The 21,456-nt window shown below is 35.7% G+C and overlaps 1 protein-coding gene across 1 annotated transcript in view; it reads right to left on the minus strand.

The window, feature by feature from the left end:
* The window catches only part of LOC110453715 (DENN domain-containing protein 2C-like), a 37,298-nt gene that overhangs the window by 10,348 nt on the left and 5,494 nt on the right, over window positions 1–21,456 (minus strand). The window contains exons 4-12 of the mRNA XM_021502799.1: window positions 21,191–21,290; window positions 12,257–12,330; window positions 11,495–11,635; window positions 9,135–9,185; window positions 4,003–4,088; window positions 3,813–3,882; window positions 3,252–3,329; window positions 516–639; window positions 139–156 (exon numbers count right to left, since the gene is read on the minus strand). Of these exons, the coding sequence (XP_021358474.1) occupies window positions 139–156; window positions 516–639; window positions 3,252–3,329; window positions 3,813–3,882; window positions 4,003–4,088; window positions 9,135–9,185; window positions 11,495–11,635; window positions 12,257–12,330; window positions 21,191–21,290 (742 nt within the window). The remainder of the gene's footprint in view (window positions 1–138; window positions 157–515; window positions 640–3,251; window positions 3,330–3,812; window positions 3,883–4,002; window positions 4,089–9,134; window positions 9,186–11,494; window positions 11,636–12,256; window positions 12,331–21,190; window positions 21,291–21,456) is intronic.

Genomic DNA, 21,456 nt, shown 5'->3' on the forward strand with positions numbered 1-21,456 from the left:
TTTATCCGATCAGTCTCAAAAGTTGCCCTGCACAGCTAAGGACCAAGGGGAACCTACATATAAAATTTGAGAAAGATTCCTCTGATACTTCCCGAGAAATAGCGATAACAAACTTTCACTATCAAAATCCAAGATGGCTGCCTGTCGGCCATGTTACTTATCCGATCAGTCTCAAAAGTTGCCCTGCACAGCTAAGGACCAAGGGGAACCTGCATATAAAATTTGAGAAAGATCCCTCTGGTACTTCTTGAGAAATACCGATAACAAGAATTGTTTACGGACGGACGACGGACAATGGACGGACGACAGACTACGGACGCAAGGTGATTTGAATAGCCCACCATCAGATGATGGTGGGCTAAAAACATCTACTTGCATGTACTTTTTCAGATGCTAACATAATGTTAAGTGATTATTAAATTCATTTCAAATTATAGTAGCAATGTACATTTCATTGTAAGAACAATGTTTTTTAAATTTATAGACCAATACAAAGTTTGTGAGTGTAACGTTACATACCAGTGACCTTATATGTACGACATCTCCAGGACTGGGCATGGGTCTGCCAAATGCTGCAGCCATTAACTCCTGGGCGTGGTATAATGAGTGTTGTCGTCTCTGCTCAATCTCATCCAACAGCTACGAAAACAACATAAAATCTCAATAAAAATACCCTACATTGACACGAAACAAAGCTAAACATTAATTGCATAATTACTGAATTCAAACCTATTGGTCTGGAGTTCAAACCCAAATTTCATGTTCTAATCGCCAGTAGAACCACTCAAAACAACGTATTATCCCCTAAATATTCATGTACATGATTCATATCAAGGATTTAATCTTCATAATTTCATTAGTGAATGTAAAGCTAATTTCACTAAATATATTGAATATATGTTATTTTGTCTATCGTGTAGATGGTTGTCATCTCTGAAGAATTCATGGCATGTTGGAACAGGAGCAAGTAACTCAGAAATTCACATTTTATTTATAATTGACAATGAATATACCTGGTACATGTGTAGAAATATCACTTTTCAAATCAACCCTAATATTTGTGAACTGTGATATTTAAAACTTCTAAAATAAATTTATTATAAAGCCATTGTGTATATTTTGTTCAATTTTTCAATCTTTTTGTATGAAACTATGTGTCCTGCTTGCTTTTAGCTTGTAGATAATCACTTTTATCCATGCAACTCCAATAAAAAACACTTTTTTTAACATGTTTTATATATTTTGTGACAAATAAAATATGTGTAGGGTTAATTATAAGCAATGCTTCTATTCATTGTTTTATTGTTGTTATTGTTCCGAACAATGCCACATACCCAACAAGAGGCCCAGAGGACCTGTATCACTCACCTGGATATCTAAGCAATCATGGCAAAATATTCTCCAAATGAGATCCAAGGGCAAGGGAATATGCCAGACCCCAAGGCCAGTCCTTGTAGCATATTTGTGTTAGATTTTTCATGACCAGCAATTTAATGTATGCTGTATGGTTATGGGGTGGGGATCTCAATTGTTTCCAAGCTGCGACTCAGAAACTATGTCCCTAGGGTTGTAGCCAGACCTCAGGATCAATTCTAATATCATGTCTGCATTCGTCTCTTTTTGCCCAGCATTTGTATTTATAGTTTTGGAGTGGGGATCTCAACCGTTTCAAAGTTATGACCCAAGGGTTAAGTTTACAAGGGTTGGGCAGACCCTTAGGTCAATTCTAATAGCATGACTGCATTCGTCTCTTTATGCCCAACAATTGTATATAGAGTTTTGGGGTGGGGATCTTAACCATTTCGAAGTTATGACCCAGGGGTTAAGGCAATCCTGGAAGCATATGTGCATTCACCTCTTTATACTCAGCTATTGTATATATGGTTATAGGGTGGGGATCTCAACTGTTTCCAAACTTTGACTAAGAAACTAGGTCCCTAGGGGCTTGGTCAGACCCCAGGGTCTATTCTAATATCATGACTACATTTATCTCTTTATGCCCAGCATTTGTATATATTGTTTTAGGGTATGTATCTCAACTGTTTCAAAGTTATGACTGTGGGACTATGTCTCATAGGGCCATCCTGGAAGCAAATGTGCATTCTTCTCTTTTTACTCAGCAATTGTATACATATTTATACTGAGGGGATCTCAACCATTTCTTAATAAACTGTTTTTGGCCCCACCCCTTAGCTCGGGGGGTCAGCCCCACCATTTGTATAATTTTGAATCACCACTACCTAGGGATGCTTTCAGTCAAATATGGTTGATATCCATCTCTTAGTTCCAGAGAAGAAGTTGCTTAAAGCAATATAGCCAATTGACCCTTTTTGGCCCCTGACCCTCAGCCCCCTGGGGGATCAGCTCCACCATTTGTACAATTTTAAATCTCTGCCTACCATGAATGCTTTTGATCAAATATGATTGATATCCAGTGCATAGTTCTACAGAAGAAATCTTTTGTAGAAATATAGCCAAATTGCCCCCTTTTGGCCCACGCCCCTCAGTCCCATGAGGGATCAGCCCCACCATTTGTACAATTTTGACAAATAACCCTTTTTAGCCCTGCCTCTTAGCCCCCTGGGGGGTTAACCACACCATTTGTACTATTTCAAATTCCTGCCTCCCATGAATGCTTTTGATCAAATATGATTGATATCCAGTGCATAGTTCAGTTCTACAGCCAAAATGCCCCATTTGGCCCGCCCCTCAGCCCCCTAGGGGGTCAGCCTCACTATTTGTACAATTTTGAATCTCCACTACCTAGGGATGCTTCCAGTCAAATATGGTTGGTATCCATCTCTTTGTTCCAGAGGAGAAGTCGCTTAAAGCAATATAGCCAAATTGACCCCTTTTGGCCCCGCCCATCAGCCCCCTGGGGGGTCAGCCCAACCATTTGTACAATTTTGAATCCCCACCACCTAAGGATGCTTGCAGTCATATTCACTTTAATTCAAATCAGCGGTTAAGAAGAAGAAGTCGTTTCAAGAAATTGTTGCATACGGACGACGAACGCCACATTATGGCATAAGCTCACAAAAATGGAAAAAGAAAAATTGACTAAAATTCAACTTTTGGGGTATTTTCCCCCCAAAAATCCCCAGTCTATCTGTCTGCTTAGATTTTCATAAAATCACCTTTACATAGTTTCATAACCATTATGTGAATGTTTCAGCGAATTCTACTGGTTAATTGCAAAAGGGTGGAGCTTCCTTAAAGGCACCATAATAATAACAAAATGTTAAATATACCTCATTGTACATGCTGAAGGCGTCAATCGGACTGATGATGCAGATCACCTCAGATAGACCAGCTGGTGTCTCTAACGGCTGTAACAGAGAAATACTTTAATATACAATAATAATAGGAGATAAGTGTTGTCACTCTCATTTCCACTGCTTACATGATTAATGACACATTATGTGGGTTTTTTCCTTCACATCTATATTACATTATACATTTATTGTCCTTGTGGTAGGGAGACACCATTCTTTTTCTCTCCAAGATTCTCGAAGCCTGACTGAAACACAATAAAATGAGGGGAAACAAAAAATTCTGTTTCCTTACCACAGGACAAAAAACAAGAACTAGAGGAGTGTTGATCAGGGAAGCTTGAGTGCATGAGGGCGACACAATGTTTTAGTTTCCCGTCATGTGATCAACATAATCCAATCAGATATGCTGTTACATAGAGAAGCTATAATAATATCAGTTTTAAACTAGACACACCAAAAGTGTGGCAGTTGCTTCATCTGCTAATGTGACCAGCAGATGGTTTGACTTCAGAGTTTGTCTTTTTTTTAAATACCTACCACAAGTCTCCGACAGTAGCCATACAAACGTCCACCCTCCACATTGGTTAGCACAAAGGAGTAAGACTCACTGTAACAGAAAATAGGGTACCTTATATACATGTGAAGGACGTATTAAACCTTTTAAAGGCATTCGAAAAAAAACTTGAGTACAGATTATCTGAAATGACCTTTATTTGATTCTACTGACCTTGGCGCTGCTGGAGAGGCTGACTTCACATCAAACTCAGCTGCATCAGGGAAACAGAACTCCGGAACAGAAACATTACTATCAGCCTGGAACATACAACAATCCTGTTAAACAGAACTCCGGGACAGATACATTACTATCAGCCTAGACCATACGACAATCCTGTTAAACAGAACTCAGGGAAAGATACATTACTATCAGCCTGGAACATACGACAATCCTGTTAAACAGCACTCAGGGACATATACATTACTATCAGCCTGGAACATACAACAACCCTGTTAAACAGAACTCAGGGACAGATACATTCCTATCAGCCTGGGACATACGACAATCCTGTTAAACAGAACATAGGGACAGATGCATTACTATCAGTCTGGAACATACGACAATCCTGTTAAACAGAACTCAGGGACGGATACATTACTATCAGCCTGGAACATACGACAATCCTGTTAAACAGAACTCAGGGAAAGATACATTACTATCAGCCTGGAACATACGACAATCCTGTTAAACAGCACTCAGGGACATATACATTACTATCAGGCTAGAACATACAACAATCCTGTTAAACAAAACTCAGGGACAGATACATTCCTATCAGCCTGGGACATACGACAATCCTGTTATACAGAACTCAGGGACATATACTATCAGTCTGGAACATACAACAATCCTGTTAAGCAGAACTCAGGGACAGATACATTACTACCAGCCTGGAACATACGACAATCCTGTTAAACAAAACTCAGGGACAGAGACATTACTATCAGCCTAGAACATACGACCATCCTGTTAAACAGAACTCAGGGACAGTTACATTACTATCAGCCTGGAACATACGACAATCCTGTTAAACAGCACTCAGGGACATATACATTACTATCAGTCTGGAACATACGACAATCCTGTTAAACAAAACTCATGGACAGATACATTACTATCAGCCTGGGACATATGACAATCCTGTTAAACAGAACTCAGGGACAGCTACATTACTATCAGCCTAGAACATACAACAATCCTGTTAAACAAAACTCAGGGACAGAGACATTACTATCAGCCTAGAACATACGACAAACAGAACTCAGGGACAGATACATTACTATAAGCCTGGAACATACGACAATCCTGTTAAACAAAACTCATGGACAGATACATTACTATCAGCCTGGGACATACGACAATCCTGTTATACAGAACTCAGGGACATATACTATCAGTCTGGAACATACAACAATTCTGTTAAACAGAACTCAGGGACAGATACATCACTATCAGCCTAGAACATACGACAATCCTGTTATACAGAACTCAGGGACATATACTATCAGTCTGGAACATACAACAATCCTGTTAAACAGGACTCAGGGACAGATACATTACTATCAGCCTGGCACATACGAGAATCCTGTTAAGCAGAACTCAGGGACAGTTACATTACTATCAGCCTGGAACATACGACAATCCTGTTAAACAAAACTCATGGACAGATACATTACTATCAGCCTGGGACATACGACAACCCTGTTAAACAGAACTCAGGGACAGATACATTACTATCAGCCTAGAACATACGACAATCCTGTTAAACAGAACATAGGGACAGATACATTACTATCAGTCTGGAACATACGACAATCCTGTTAAACAAAACTCAGGGACAGATACATTACTATCAGCCTGGGACATACGACAATCCTGTTAAACAGAACTCAGGGACAGATACATTACTATCAGTCTGGAACATACGACAATCCTGTTAAACAAAACTCATGGACAGATACATTACTATCAGCCTGGGACATACGACAATCCTGTTATACAGAACTCAGGGACATATACATTACTATCAGCCTAGAACATACGACAATCCTGTTATACAGAACTCAGGGACATATACATTACTATCAGCCTAGAACATACGACAATCCTGTTAAACAAAACTCAGGGACAGAGACATTACTATAAGCCTGGAACATACAACAACCCTGTTAAACAGAACTCAGGGACAGATGCATTACTATCAGCCTGGAACATACGACAATCCTGTTAAACAGAACTCAGGGACAGAGACATTACTATCAGCCTGGAACATACAACAACCCTGTTAAACAGAACTCAGGGACAGATACATTACTATCAGCCTAGAACATACGACAATCCTGTTATACAGAACTCAGGGACAGATACATTACTATCAGCCTTATACATACAACAATCCTGTTATACAGAACTCAGGGACAGATACATTACTATCAGCCTAGAACATACGACAATCCTGTTAAACAGAACACAGGGACAGAGACATTACTATCAACCTGGAACATACGACAATCCTGTTAAACAGAACTCGGGGACAGAGACATTACTATCAGCCTGGAACATACAACAATCCTGTTAAACAGAACTCAGGGACAGATACATTACTAGCAGCCTGGAACATACGACAATCCTGTTAAACAGAACTCAGGGACAGATACATTACTATCAGTCTGGAACATACGACAATCCTGTTAAACAGAACTGTTAAAGAATTTTTTAAAGCTATCTGATAAATTATAGAGTGATAACAGGATTTTCTATAAATAGTAATGGAGACATTGATTTGGCACCCTGAATCACACACTCATTTGAAGTATTGTCTAAACCTGGCTATAGCATGAAGTTTGAGTGAAAGATTATTCAGAAACGAAGTCACTAAAGTGCTGCCTAAGAGTGAACACACATAGGGATTGAACGGGACGACTAAGAGTAAACACACATAGGGATTGAACGGGACGACTAAGAGTAAACACACATAGGGATTGAACGGGACCACTAAGAGTAAACACACAAAGGGATTGAACGGATTGAACGGGACCACTAAGAGAGAACACACATAGGAATTGAACGGATTGAACGGGACCACTAAGAGAGAACACACATAGGAATTGAACGGATTGAACGGGACCACTAAGAGTAAACACACATAGGGATTGAACGGCGTTTTTTAAATTTTCATGCCGGTATGAAAATCTTAATTATATATTTACATTTTTACTAAAGAGCAATTGTCTAATTTTTTTTTTTTTTTTAAATTGTTTTTTTATTTACTGAGTTTTGTATATGTGTCGTCCTTTAAACGATATTGGTGGAACAGCCCTATTTAACTAAAATTGGTGCCAATAACTCTCATTGAACAAGGTATTCTATGATGTCATAATAAACCATGTGATACGTCACAAGAGTTTCTGCTTTCATACTCGAACTAAATGCATTTCTGCTGGTAATGTTCATATAGTGGGTTGCAGCGCAAATGTAAATATATATGTATGAACAAAACTCAATATATCCCCTCTTATTGTGAGGAGATAATCATAAATTGTCTTACTGGAAAATGCATGTATATATAAAGAAATAAATTTTGAAAATCCATAACATGTAAACAATAATAAATTAGAATGAACTAATTGTGTAATTACAAAAACAATGATCATGCTCAAATAAATAAAATCAAGTGATGAAGCTGGCAGGCTTATCAACACATTCAAGCATGCCCAGCTGTAACAGAGAGATAGATTCAACTGAGAAATGTAGACAAAAAACCAACATGCTCATGATTTTTGCTGATACAGTCAAATCGCATTAATCCAGCCACTACTATTTTGGTTGTCCCATTACAATCCGCCCAGTGTTTTTTTTGGGAACAGATTGGCTTTTTCTTTAAGTAAAAATGTCCTATGCACTATTTGACCACCTCTGGTGGGAATTTAAGATCGCTGGATTATCGAACCTTTACTGGTACGGTAATGGTCAGTAATGGATCCGATAATGGCGATTGCTATCCCTAGATGTGTAGGGTTATCAAGAATTATGTTAACAGAATCTCATTTTACTTACTCTAACACCACAATCAATTCATGTAAATTACCCCCCTTTATCAAAACACTATCCCCTGGCATGAAGTAAAAAAAGTTGGGTTTACATAGGGGAATGTTTGAAGTACATGTAGCAGCTAAAAAGGAGGAATGGTTACAGGAACGGAGCTAAATATCATTAGTCTAGTTATAGTCAACCATGTTGCTGAAGGATACATAAATTACATCCAGGTCTGAGTTATGACATTACATCCTATGTAACTTGAAACAGGAAATTTATCAGAAAAATTGAAAACATTTACCCATGAAAATCACAAAGGGAGGTAATCCAACAGTATCTAAAATAGATCCTCAGCATTTTAAATGTATCTGAGCAATAGATAACAGGACTTCTTTACTTATCAACATCTATAAATTGATATTAGCAATTTCTTTCCAAATTCTAGAAATATTCTGTGTGCATGAGACTCCAATCCATACTGCACATGTATATAAAGCCCTGAATCTTTTGCCAAGCAATGTCATGCATAATTTGTTTATTTAAAATCTTTTCCCACAAGATTTACAGTGCATGCCTATCACATGACACATACCCAATATGTTCCCTCATCAATGCACAGAGAAATGTATCGAGTTACACATAGTGTAAACTACTATAGGTCTAATAATGACCATTTATATATCTTCTTTCATCTTATTTACTGTTACATCACGGTATCGTTAGCTAGGATGTAGTATAACAACAGTTCTTAGGAATATGCTCAAAGTTATTTGAAAGTGAAAGAAGAATTTACAATACTGATCATTACGACAGCAAAATTAAATCTTCTCGAATTTTCCCAACACGCTGATATTAATAACAATTAACAAATGATCACTATATCAATTTGTATTAATTTCTTCCCAAGTTTCCACATCTTTCTATGTCTGACGATTATAGGGCATCTCACTTGCGGTTCAGACAAACTAAAAACGATCGAAAACAGCTTGATCGTTTTATTATAATATATCGGGTATTAAAATAATTTTCTCTGGCAAATAGAATATCTAAATAAGCAAGTTCCAAAGTACATAGAAAGTATATAAAGCTTGCCTTAATGGATAAATTGTTAATTTTATTCTAACAGTTGGTATAACAAACAAACAAACAAACAAATAATAAAATCAATCATAATGGAAGTCAAGACATAAATAACAGTGGTACAGTACCTAAAACTACAGTAACCAAGAAACAACACAGAGAACCCAAAATATGGAGGAAGCACTTACCAGGTCCGGACCTAACATCAACCGGCCCTCGTTATCTAGTCTTATGTGAGTCTACCAACACAAGTAGTACACTCAAGCTTAACACTTATCAGCATCTTATGTTTCTAACACATCTCACAATTAAAACCAATTATCCAAAGATATCTAACAATTTTTGTATTTCATTTCAAACAAATAACATATAATTAGCCTTCGACAAACCGTCAACCCAATAACTACATATTATGACCATTTAGCATTTCAACAAAATTTGACACAGCAATTCCAGCTCTGAGCAATGTTGATGCATTCCTGTCTTCTTGTCCCTAATACCTTTATAAGGAAAATCACTTTCTGTCATAATACTTATTGAATATGTTTTTGGTTAATCACATTTGTTAACATGCTTTTAACAGAAAAGCTTTTCAGTATTCAGAATTATATTTCTAAACATTTTCTTCAGGTTGGTAAGTATGGACTATGAAAAGTTCTTGTTACACAACCAAGAAGTGTTTCTATGTGACGCTTTTGTGGACAACTCGTACACAATTTATACCTTTGTGTGCATACGCTTCACTGGCCATTTGTCTGATGAAGGTGACAGTGTACATATCGTACTAGTCATCAAACCATCACACAGAAACACTCATTTCTAGAATTATATTTCCATAACTTTTATAACTATGAACTTTAGTTGTTCTATTTTGAAAAATTGTCACCTATGTAGCCACAGGTAAGTTTATGTTGTAACTACACAGGTACAGGTATAATTAGTAATACATTGATATATACATATATATTATCTATTGGTACGTAGTGCTTGCTATTCTTAACTCCTTCAAGTAAATAAGGATATAATTATTATCATTTTGAACATATATCTTGGTATTTCAAATGCAATATTCATAATCCTGACATGGATGATGACGTTTTAATGAATGTTAATAAAAACAAAAGAAAAGAAAACAGAAACCTGCCGAGCCAGGAATGATCACAGAACATTTGTGAAGCCGTAATTCTCATTCATGATCACATTGAAAGCTTGATTTTGGCCAAACAGCAACTAAACCACCAGCTAATACCATCAAGCAGCATGGAAGTAAGTTAGGAGTTTTACCGTGTCTACCTGGCGCTGTCACGTGGTACAATGTCACAAAAACAATTAACAGGTATACGTAGTAGTAGCCAGAATTTTAAATAAACATCTCTCTGAAGATCTAACAAGTGCCAGTGCTCTAGCTAGGCCACCAAACATATTTTGTGTAAAGAAAATTGAAAGTTATTCAGAGTAACTGATTAAACTTATTTTAGTATTGAATCAGACCGGGTACATGTATCGATGAATACAAATTTAAATCCATTGAACTAAATCCTGAGTAACATCTAATCAAATGTGTTTGTAGATTAAAAGTACCCGGTAAAGGGTCATCCGCCTGGAATCCACTTACAGCTGGTTTATAAAAATAGATCTCTAACAAAATATGTATTATCTTAAAATAAAAACTAATTATGACTGTCAAAGGAGAACATGACCACACTCCTAGGTAATCATGACAACTAACATGAGAATGCAAGGACATTCCTACATCTTGACAATATCAAGTTCTGTTTCTATGAAATCTGTCGCACAAGACAGAGTTCGTGCACAAGGATGTGCCCAATATAGTGTGAGGACAATAATGCTAGTGATCGTATGGAAATCAGGCTAACTTGATTATTAGCATATGAAATTTTGCATTTTTAAATATCTTTAAATCTTACATTTCCTTGCATGTCTAACCATTTCCTTGCATGTCTAACCCAATAAATGTCAATTATGTTAACTCATTTTTAATATTTGTGAACCAGGCTTTGTAAGTTGCAACTAGAAGATAGGAAAGACAACTCTGAGGTAAAATACAAAGAGAGAGTAAAATCTACAGATACACATGTCTGATGTGAGTGTTAGGACATGAGTGTGTTGATACTTTTCTTGCATATATGTTGTTTATATAAATGGTGGTTTTTCAATATTACAATGTAGCACTAAACCAAAGCAGAGATATAGAGATAATCCAGCATGTTCTGATCAGGGAGGATATATGTTAATTTGAAAACATAGAAATAGGTTTTACTAAATAATTAACATATGAAAATGAATATTAATTTAAAAATATATTCACTGTGAGTTAATAGATACATTGAGTCTCCCTTAATACAAGGTTAAACAAGCACGGCGTGATGTCATGCCGCGTGAGATTATTGAACATTGTGATATTATCAAAAATAAAGAGAAAAAACATTTGCTGGGTGTGAATAAACCTATTTCAGCTATAGGAGAAAAGTAAATAACAGAAATTGGCACTTGTACATGTTATGAAGAACAAATTGAGATGCATTACCATGTCAGGAAATTTGTACAGCACTTTGGGTTTGTAGCCAAGTTCTTCCTCTTTCTCCTCTAGACCTACAATCAGTCCATAGTCAAACATCTGAGGGTAGATCTTAGCCTGGTACTTCCGTGAGCCCCGCACACTCTTCATCTACAATACACAAACAACACACAATCTAGATATGTGGAGTGAAAAGCAAGAATCATTAGAAATGTGTGATTTGTGTGTACAAAATTTTAATTTAAGATTTGTACATTCTGTTATGTTTGGAAAATGAAAGAAAATAGTTAAATATAATTCATTTTTCATGAAAATAATAATTATGCAACAATAACAATAACATGTAACAACTTGTTACCATTAAAATTATAACAGAATTTCTTGACTTTGCACTCTGACATGAAACTTACTACATCTATTTATATATATTTTGTCTCATTTATTTGCAAGATGATTAGATTGTGATTAAAAGTCCATACCCAAACAGACAACAGCTGTTGTTACTTTCACAAGTTAAAATTATCACAAATAAATCATTTTTGAAGAACTTAATCCTAACACTGAGTAAAGTAATTAACAGCATAGAGAATTGCAGATTTTTTTCCAACTTCATTAATCATTAAATATATGATACCCATTTTGTTTGGTTCTACTGTGTTTTGAATTTCACTCTCAACTTCTGTTATATACTAAATGTTAATGGTGCATTTCTGTAAGATAAGTATAATATATTTCAGAAATTGATGTTGCAGACAAAACCGTGATATTTACCGTCCTCTTCCGCACAAGGTTACAATGTTCTTTCCTCTTGACGATCTCCGATACATCCACCAAACTGTCATTTTCTGCATTAAAAAATAAAGTCCATAATTAAACAAGATGGATTCAGTGTCATAGGATTTATGTAATATACTTTCCCTTAATAAGGCCTTTAAAATAAATCAAACTATTGAATCAGAATTGATAAAAACATCAGGTCAGATCCAGGGTGTGGACAGTAAAGGAATGTTTTGGAAGAAATCTTAATACTTCATAATCATGATAACAAAGATTGGGTTAACTAAAAGTCTAACATATGTAAGTACTAACAGTCTATCAAATCTTGGTACTAATAGTCTATCATATGTAGGTACTAATAGTCTATCATATGTACGTACTAATAGTCTAACATATGTAGGTACTAATAGCCAAACATATGTAGGTACTAATAGCCAAACATATGTATGTACTAATAGCCAAACATATGTAGGTACTAATAGTCTATCATATGTAGGTACTAATAGCCTAACATATGTAGGTACTAATAGTCTATCATATGTAGGTACTAAAAGTCTATCAAATCTAGGTACTAATAGTCTATCATATGTAGATACTAATAGTCTAACATATGTAGGTACTAATAGCCAAACATATGTAGGTACTAATAGCCAAACATATGTAGGTACTAATAGTCTAAAATATGTAGGTACTAATAGTCCATCTTATGTAGATACTAAAAGTCTATCGAATCTAGGTACTAATAGTCTATCATATGTAGGTACTAATAGTCTATCATATGTAGGTACTAATAGTCTATCATATGTAGGTACTTATAGTCTATCATATGTAGGTACTAATAGTCTATCATATGTAGGTACTAATAGTCTATCATATGTAGGTACTAATAGTCTATCATATGTAGGTACTAATAGTCTATCATATGTAGGTACTAATAGTCTATCATATGTAGGTACTAATAGTCTATCATATGTAGGTACTAATAGTCTATCATATGTAGGTACTAATAGTCTATCATATGTAGGTACTAATAGTCTATCATATGTAGGTACTAATAGTCTATCATATGTAGGTACTAATAGTCTATCATATGTAGGTACTAATAGTCTATCATATGTAGGTACTAATAGTCTATCATATGTAGGTACTAATAGTCTATCATATGTAGGTACTAATAGTCTATCATATGTAGGTACTAATAGTCTATCATATGTAGGTACTAATAGTCTATCATATGTAGGTACTAATAGTCTATCATATGTAGGTACTAATAGTCTATCATATGTAGGTACTAATAGTCTATCATATGTAGGTACTAATAGTCTATCATATGTAGGTACTAATAGTCTATCATATGTAGGTACTAATAGTCTATCATATGTAGGTACTAATAGTCTATCATATGTAGGTACTAATAGTCTATCATATGTAGGTACTAATAGTCTATCATATGTAGGTACTAATAGTCTATCATATGTAGGTACTAATAGTCTATCATATGTAGGTACTAATAGTCTATCATATGTAGGTACTAATAGTCTATCATATGTAGGTACTAATAGTCTATCATATGTAGGTACTAATAGTCTATCATATGTAGGTACTAATAGTCTATCATATGTAGGTACTAATAGTCTATCATATGTAGGTACTAATAGTCTATCATATGTAGGTACTAATAGTCTATCATATGTAGGTACTAATAGTCTATCATATGTAGGTACTAATAGTCTATCATATGTAGGTACTAATAGTCTATCATATGTAGGTACTAATAGTCTATCATATGTAGGTACTAATAGTCTATCATATGTAGGTACTAATAGTCTATCATATGTAGGTACTAATAGTCTATCATATGTAGGTACTAATAGTCTATCATATGTAGGTACTAATAGTCTATCATATGTAGGTACTAATAGTCTATCATATGTAGGTACTAATAGTCTATCATATGTAGGTACTAATAGTCTATCATATGTAGGTACTAATAGTCTATCATATGTAGGTACTAATAGTCTATCATATGTAGGTACTAATAGTCTATCATATGTAGGTACTAATAGTCTATCATATGTAGGTACTAATAGTCTATCATATGTAGGTACTAATAGTCTATCATATGTAGGTACTAATAGTCTATCATATGTAGGTACTAATAGTCTATCATATGTAGGTACTAATAGTCTATCATATGTAGGTACTAATAGTCTATCATATGTAGGTACTAATAGTCTATCATATGTAGGTACTAATAGTCTATCATATGTAGGTACTAATAGTCTATCATATGTAGGTACTAATAGTCTATCATATGTAGGTACTAATAGTCTATCATATGTAGGTACTAATAGTCTATCATATGTAGGTACTAATAGTCTATCATATGTAGGTACTAATAGTCTATCATATGTAGGTACTAATAGTCTATCATATGTAGGTACTAATAGTCTATCATATGTAGGTACTAATAGTCTATCATATGTAGGTACTAATAGTCTATCATATGTAGGTACTAATAGTCTATCATATGTAGGTACTAATAGTCTATCATATGTAGGTACTAATAGTCTATCATATGTAGGTACTAATAGTCTATCATATGTAGGTACTAATAGTCTATCATATGTAGGTACTAATAGTCTAACATATGTAGGTACTAATAGCCTAACATATGTAGGTACTAATAGTCTATCGGATGTAGGTACTAATAGTCTATCATACGTAGGTACTAATAGTCTAACATATATAGGTTCTAATAGTCTAACATATGTAGGTACTTGTAGTCTATCATATGTAGGTACTAATAGCCTAACATATGTAGGTACTAATAGTCTAAAATATGTCGGTACTAATAGTCCATCTTATGTATATACTAAAAGTCTATCGAATCTAGGTACTAATAGTCTATCATATGTAGATACTAATAGTCTATCATATGTAGGTGCTAATAGTCTATCATATGTACGTACTAATAGTCTAACATATGTAGGGACTAATAGTCTATCATACGTAGGTACTAATAGTCTAACATATAAAGGTACTAATAGTCTAACATATGTAGGTACTTATAGTCTATCATATGTAGGTACTAAAAGTCTATTAAATCTAGGTACTAATAGTCTATCATATGTAGATACTAATAGTCTATCATATGTAGGTACCAATAGCCAAACATATGTAGGTACTAATAGCCAAACATATGTAGGTACTAATAGTCTAACATATGTAGGTACTAATAGTCTATCATACGTAGGTACTAATAGTCTAACATATATAGGTACTAATAGTCTAACATATGTAGGTACTAATAGTCTAACATATGTAGGTACTAATAGTCTAAAATATGTAGGTACTAATAGTCCATCTTATGTATATACTAAAAGTCTATCGAATCTAGGTACTAATAGTCTATCATATGTAGATACTAATAGTCTATCATATGTAGATGCTAATAGTCTATCATATGTAGGTACTTATACTCTATCATATGTATGTACTAATATTCTATCATATGTATGTACTAATAGTCTATCATATGTATGTACTAATAGTCTATCATATTTAGGTACTAATAGTCTATCATACGTAGGTACTAATAGTCTAACATATGCAGGTACTAATAGTCTAAAATATGTAGGAACTAATAGTCCATCTTATGTATATACTAAAAGTCTATCGAATCAAGGTACTAATAGTCTATCATATTTAGGTACCAATAGTCTATCATATTTAGGTACCAATAGTCTATCATATTTAGGTACTAATAGTCTAACATAAGTAGGTACTAATAGTCTAAAATATGTCGGTACTAATAGTCCATCTTATGTATATACTAAAAGTCTATCGAATCAAGGTACTAATAGTCTATCATACGTAGGTACTAATAGTCTAACATAAGTAGGTACTAATAGTCTAAAATATGTAGGTTCTAATAGTCCATCTTATGTAGATACTAAAAAACTATCGAATCTAGGTACTAATAATCTATCATATGTAGATACTAATAGTCTATCATATTTAGGTACTAATAGTCTAACATATGTAGGTACTAATAGTCTATCATACGTAGGTACTTATAGCCTATCATATGTAGGTACTAATAGCCTAACATATGTAGGTACTAAAAGTCTAACATATGTAGGTACTAATAGTCTATCATATGTAGGTACTAATAGTCTATCATATGTAGGTACTAATAGCCTAACATATGTAGGTACCAATAGTCTATCATATGTAGGTACTAATAGCCTAACATATGTCGGTATGTTGGATATAAGATATTCTTCACGAGGGTTTGCTGTCCAAATTCTGCACCCGAGGGTAAAATATCCATCTCTCACATACCTAAATCTACATAAAGATTGACTCTTTTCCCCCATCTCCTCACCAAAATAATCATAAACATAATTTTGAAAATTGATCATGGTATGGAATATCTTGATGTTTAGGGATTTTGAAATTTCTATACATGTATTTAGAATTTTGTACTCACAAGACATGAAAGAAAAGTCCTATCTATATAGTATACTATATAGTATACTATTGTGACTTCAGTACATATGATTCACAGTAAATAAGAGACAATTAAAAGTCTTAAAATAATAAATATAGACTGTTTGACTTCAGTAGTTTGATTCACTGCAAAATGTATTCCTTATATAGCTTATTGAACACACTTCTGGTTGTATAATCTACTTTCAGGAATATTTTAGCCAAAATTTTGTGTACATCTTATACACAATGTTGTGATATCAACAGTGTTCATTAAACACAGTCAGATCACCTTAGGGTTGCTCTATATAAAACACGGTCAGATCACCTGAGGGATATGACTATAGTAAACACAGTCAGATCACTTGAGGGTTGTGACTATAGTAAACACAGTCAGATCACCTGAGGGTTGCTCTATATTAAACACAGACAGATCACCTGAGGGATATGACTATAGTAAACACAGTCAGATCACCTGAGGGATATGACTATAGTAAACACAGTCAGATCACCTGAGGGATATGACTATAGTAAACACAGTCAGATCACCTGAGGGATATGACTATAGTAAACACAGTCAGATCACCTGAGGGATATGACTATAGTAAACACAGTCAGATCACCTGAGGGATATGACTATAGTAAACACAGTCAGATCACCTGAGGGATATGACTATAGTAAACACAGTCAGATCACCTGAGGGATATGACTATAGTAAACACAGTCAGATCACCTGAGGGATATGACTATAGTAAACACAGTCAGATCACCTGAGGGATATGACTATAGTAAACACAGTCAGATCACCTGAGGGATATGACTATAGTAAACACAGTCAGATCACCTGAGGGATATGACTATAGTAAACACAGTCAGATCACCTGAGGGATATGACTATAGTAAACACAGTCAGATCACCTGAGGGATATGACTATAGTAAACACAGTCAGATCACCTGAGGGATATGACTATAGTAAACACAGTCAGATCACCTGAGGGATATGACTATAGTAAACACAGTCAGATCACCTGAGGGATATGACTATAGTAAACACAGTCAGATCACCTGAGGGATATGACTATAGTAAACACAGTCAGATCACCTGAGGGATATGACTATAGTAAACACAGTCAGATCACCTGAGGGATATGACTATAGTAAACACAGTCAGATCACCTGAGGGATATGACTATAGTAAACACAGTCAGATCACCTGAGGGATATGACTATAGTAAACACAGTCAGATCACCTGAGGGATATGACTATAGTAAACACAGTCAGATCACCTGAGGGATATGACTATAGTAAACACAGTCAGATCACCTGAGGGATATGACTATAGTAAACACAGTCAGATCACCTGAGGGATATGACTATAGTAAACACAGTCAGATCACCTGAGGGATATGACTATAGTAAACACAGTCAGATCACCTGAGGGATATGACTATAGTAAACACAGTCAGATCACCTGAGGGATATGACTATAGTAAACACAGTCAGATCACCTGAGGGATATGACTATAGTAAACACAGTCAGATCACCTGAGGGATATGACTATAGTAAACACAGTCAGATCACCTGAGGGATATGACTATAGTAAACACAGTCAGATCACCTGAGGGATATGACTATAGTAAACACAGTCAGATCACCTGAGGGATATGACTATAGTAAACACAGTCAGATCACCTGAGGGATATGACTATAGTAAACACAGTCAGATCACCTGAGGGATATGACTATAGTAAACACAGTCAGATCACCTGAGGGATATGACTATAGTAAACACAGTCAGATCACCTGAGGGATATGACTATAGTAAACACAGTCAGATCACCTGAGGGATATGACTATAGTAAACACAGTCAGATCACCTGAGGGATATGACTATAGTAAACACAGTCAGATCACCTGAGGGATATGACTATAGTAAACACAGTCAGATCACCTGAGGGATATGACTATAGTAAACACAGTCAGATCACCTGAGGGATATGACTATAGTAAACACAGTCAGATCACCTGAGGGATATGACTATAGTAAACACAGTCAGATCACCTGAGGGATATGACTATAGTAAACACAGTCAGATCACCTGAGGGATATGACTATAGTAAACACAGTCAGATCACCTGAGGGATATGACTATAGTAAACACAGTCAGATCACCTGAGGGATATGACTATAGTAAACACAGTCAGATCACCTGAGGGATATGACTATAGTAAACACAGTCAGATCACCTGAGGGATATGACTATAGTAAACACAGTCAGATCACCTGAGGGATATGACTATAGTAAACACAGTCAGATCACCTGAGGGATATGACTATAGTAAACACAGTCAGATCACCTGAGGGATATGACTATAGTAAACACAGTCAGATCACCTGAGGGATATGACTATAGTAAACACAGTCAGATCACCTGAGGGATATGACTATAGTAAACACAGTCAGATCACCTGAGGGATATGACTATAGTAAACACAGTCAGATCACCTGAGGGATATGACTATAGTAAACACAGTCAGATCACCTGAGGGATATGACTATAGTAAACACAGTCAGATCACCTGAGGGATATGACTATAGTAAACACAGTCAGATCACCTGAGGGATATGACTATAGTAAACACAGTCAGATCACCTGAGGGATATGACTATAGTAAACACAGTCAGATCACCTGAGGGATATGACTATAGTAAACACAGTCAGATCACCTGAGGGATATGACTATAGTAAACACAGTCAGATCACCTGAGGGATATGACTATAGTAAACACAGTCAGATCACCTGAGGGATATGACTATAGTAAACACAGTCAGATCACCTGAGGGATATGACTATAGTAAACACAGTCAGATCACCTGAGGGATATGACTATAGTAAACACAGTCAGATCACCTGAGGGATATGACTATAGTAAACACAGTCAGATCACCTGAGGGATATGACTATAGTAAACACAGTCAGATCACCTGAGGGATATGACTATAGTAAACACAGTCAGATCACCTGAGGGATATGACTATAGTAAACACAGTCAGATCACCTGAGGGATATGACTATAGTAAACACAGTCAGATCACCTGAGGGATATGACTATAGTAAACACAGTCAGATCACCTGAGGGATATGACTATAGTAAACACAGTCAGATCACCTGAGGGATATGACTATAGTAAACACAGTCAGATCACCTGAGGGATATGACTATAGTAAACACAGTCAGATCACCTGAGGGATATGACTATAGTAAACACAGTCAGATCACCTGAGGGATATGACTATAGTAAACACAGTCAGATCACCTGAGGGATATGACTATAGTAAACACAGTCAGATCACCTGAGGGATATGACTATAGTAAACACAGTCAGATCACCTGAGGGATATGACTATAGTAAACACAGTCAGATCACCTGAGGGATATGACTATAGTAAACACAGTCAGATCACCTGAGGGATATGACTATAGTAAACACAGTCAGATCACCTGAGGGATATGACTATAGTAAACACAGTCAGATCACCTGAGGGATATGACTATAGTAAACACAGTCAGATCACCTGAGGGATATGACTATAGTAAACACAGTCAGATCACCTGAGGGATATGACTATAGTAAACACAGTCAGATCACCTGAGGGATATGACTATAGTAAACACAGTCAGATCACCTGAGGGATATGACTATAGTAAACACAGTCAGATCACCTGAGGGATATGACTATAGTAAACACAGTCAGATCACCTGAGGGATATGACTATAGTAAACACAGTCAGATCACCTGAGGGATATGACTATAGTAAACACAGTCAGATCACCTGAGGGATATGACTATAGTAAACACAGTCAGATCACCTGAGGGATATGACTATAGTAAACACAGTCAGATCACCTGAGGGATATGACTATAGTAAACACAGTCAGATCACCTGAGGGATATGACTATAGTAAACACAGTCAGATCACCTGAGGGATATGACTATAGTAAACACAGTCAGATCACCTGAGGGATATGACTATAGTAAACACAGTCAGATCACCTGAGGGATATGACTATAGTAAACACAGTCAGATCACCTGAGGGATATGACTATAGTAAACACAGTCAGATCACCTGAGGGATATGACTATAGTAAACACAGTCAGATCACCTGAGGGATATGACTATATTAAACACAGTCAGATCACCTGAGGGTTGTGACTATATTAAACACAGTCAGATCACTTGAGGGTTGTGACTATAGTAAACACAGTCAGATCACCTGAGGTTTGTGACTATATTAAACACAGTCAGATCACTTGAGGGTTGTGACTATATTAAACACAGTCAAATCACTTGAGGGTTGTGACAATAGTAAACACAGTCAGATCACTTGAGGGTTGTGACTATAGTAAACACAGTCAGATTACCTGAGGGTTGCTCTGGTGTTTCTTCATCTACGCTGCCCTCCTCAGTCTTTTGTTGCATAGCCCGTACCACAGAAAAGGCCAGACTGATCTTCAAACGAACCTGGAACCCAGAAGTAAAGGAACATCACCAGTGTAAATCAATAAAAATTAAGTTCCAATAGTTTTGAGAAAATTCCTGTTTTCATCTGAAATGGAAATGACAGCCCTGATGCAAATATTACAGCAATGTTGCAGCAACTTTTTGCAGCAAACTTGCCGCAAATATA

The sequence above is a fragment of the Mizuhopecten yessoensis genome, unplaced genomic scaffold (genome assembly GCF_002113885.1).
Source record: "Mizuhopecten yessoensis strain PY_sf001 unplaced genomic scaffold, ASM211388v2 scaffold7491, whole genome shotgun sequence".
NCBI lineage: Eukaryota > Metazoa > Mollusca > Bivalvia > Pectinida > Pectinidae > Mizuhopecten > Mizuhopecten yessoensis.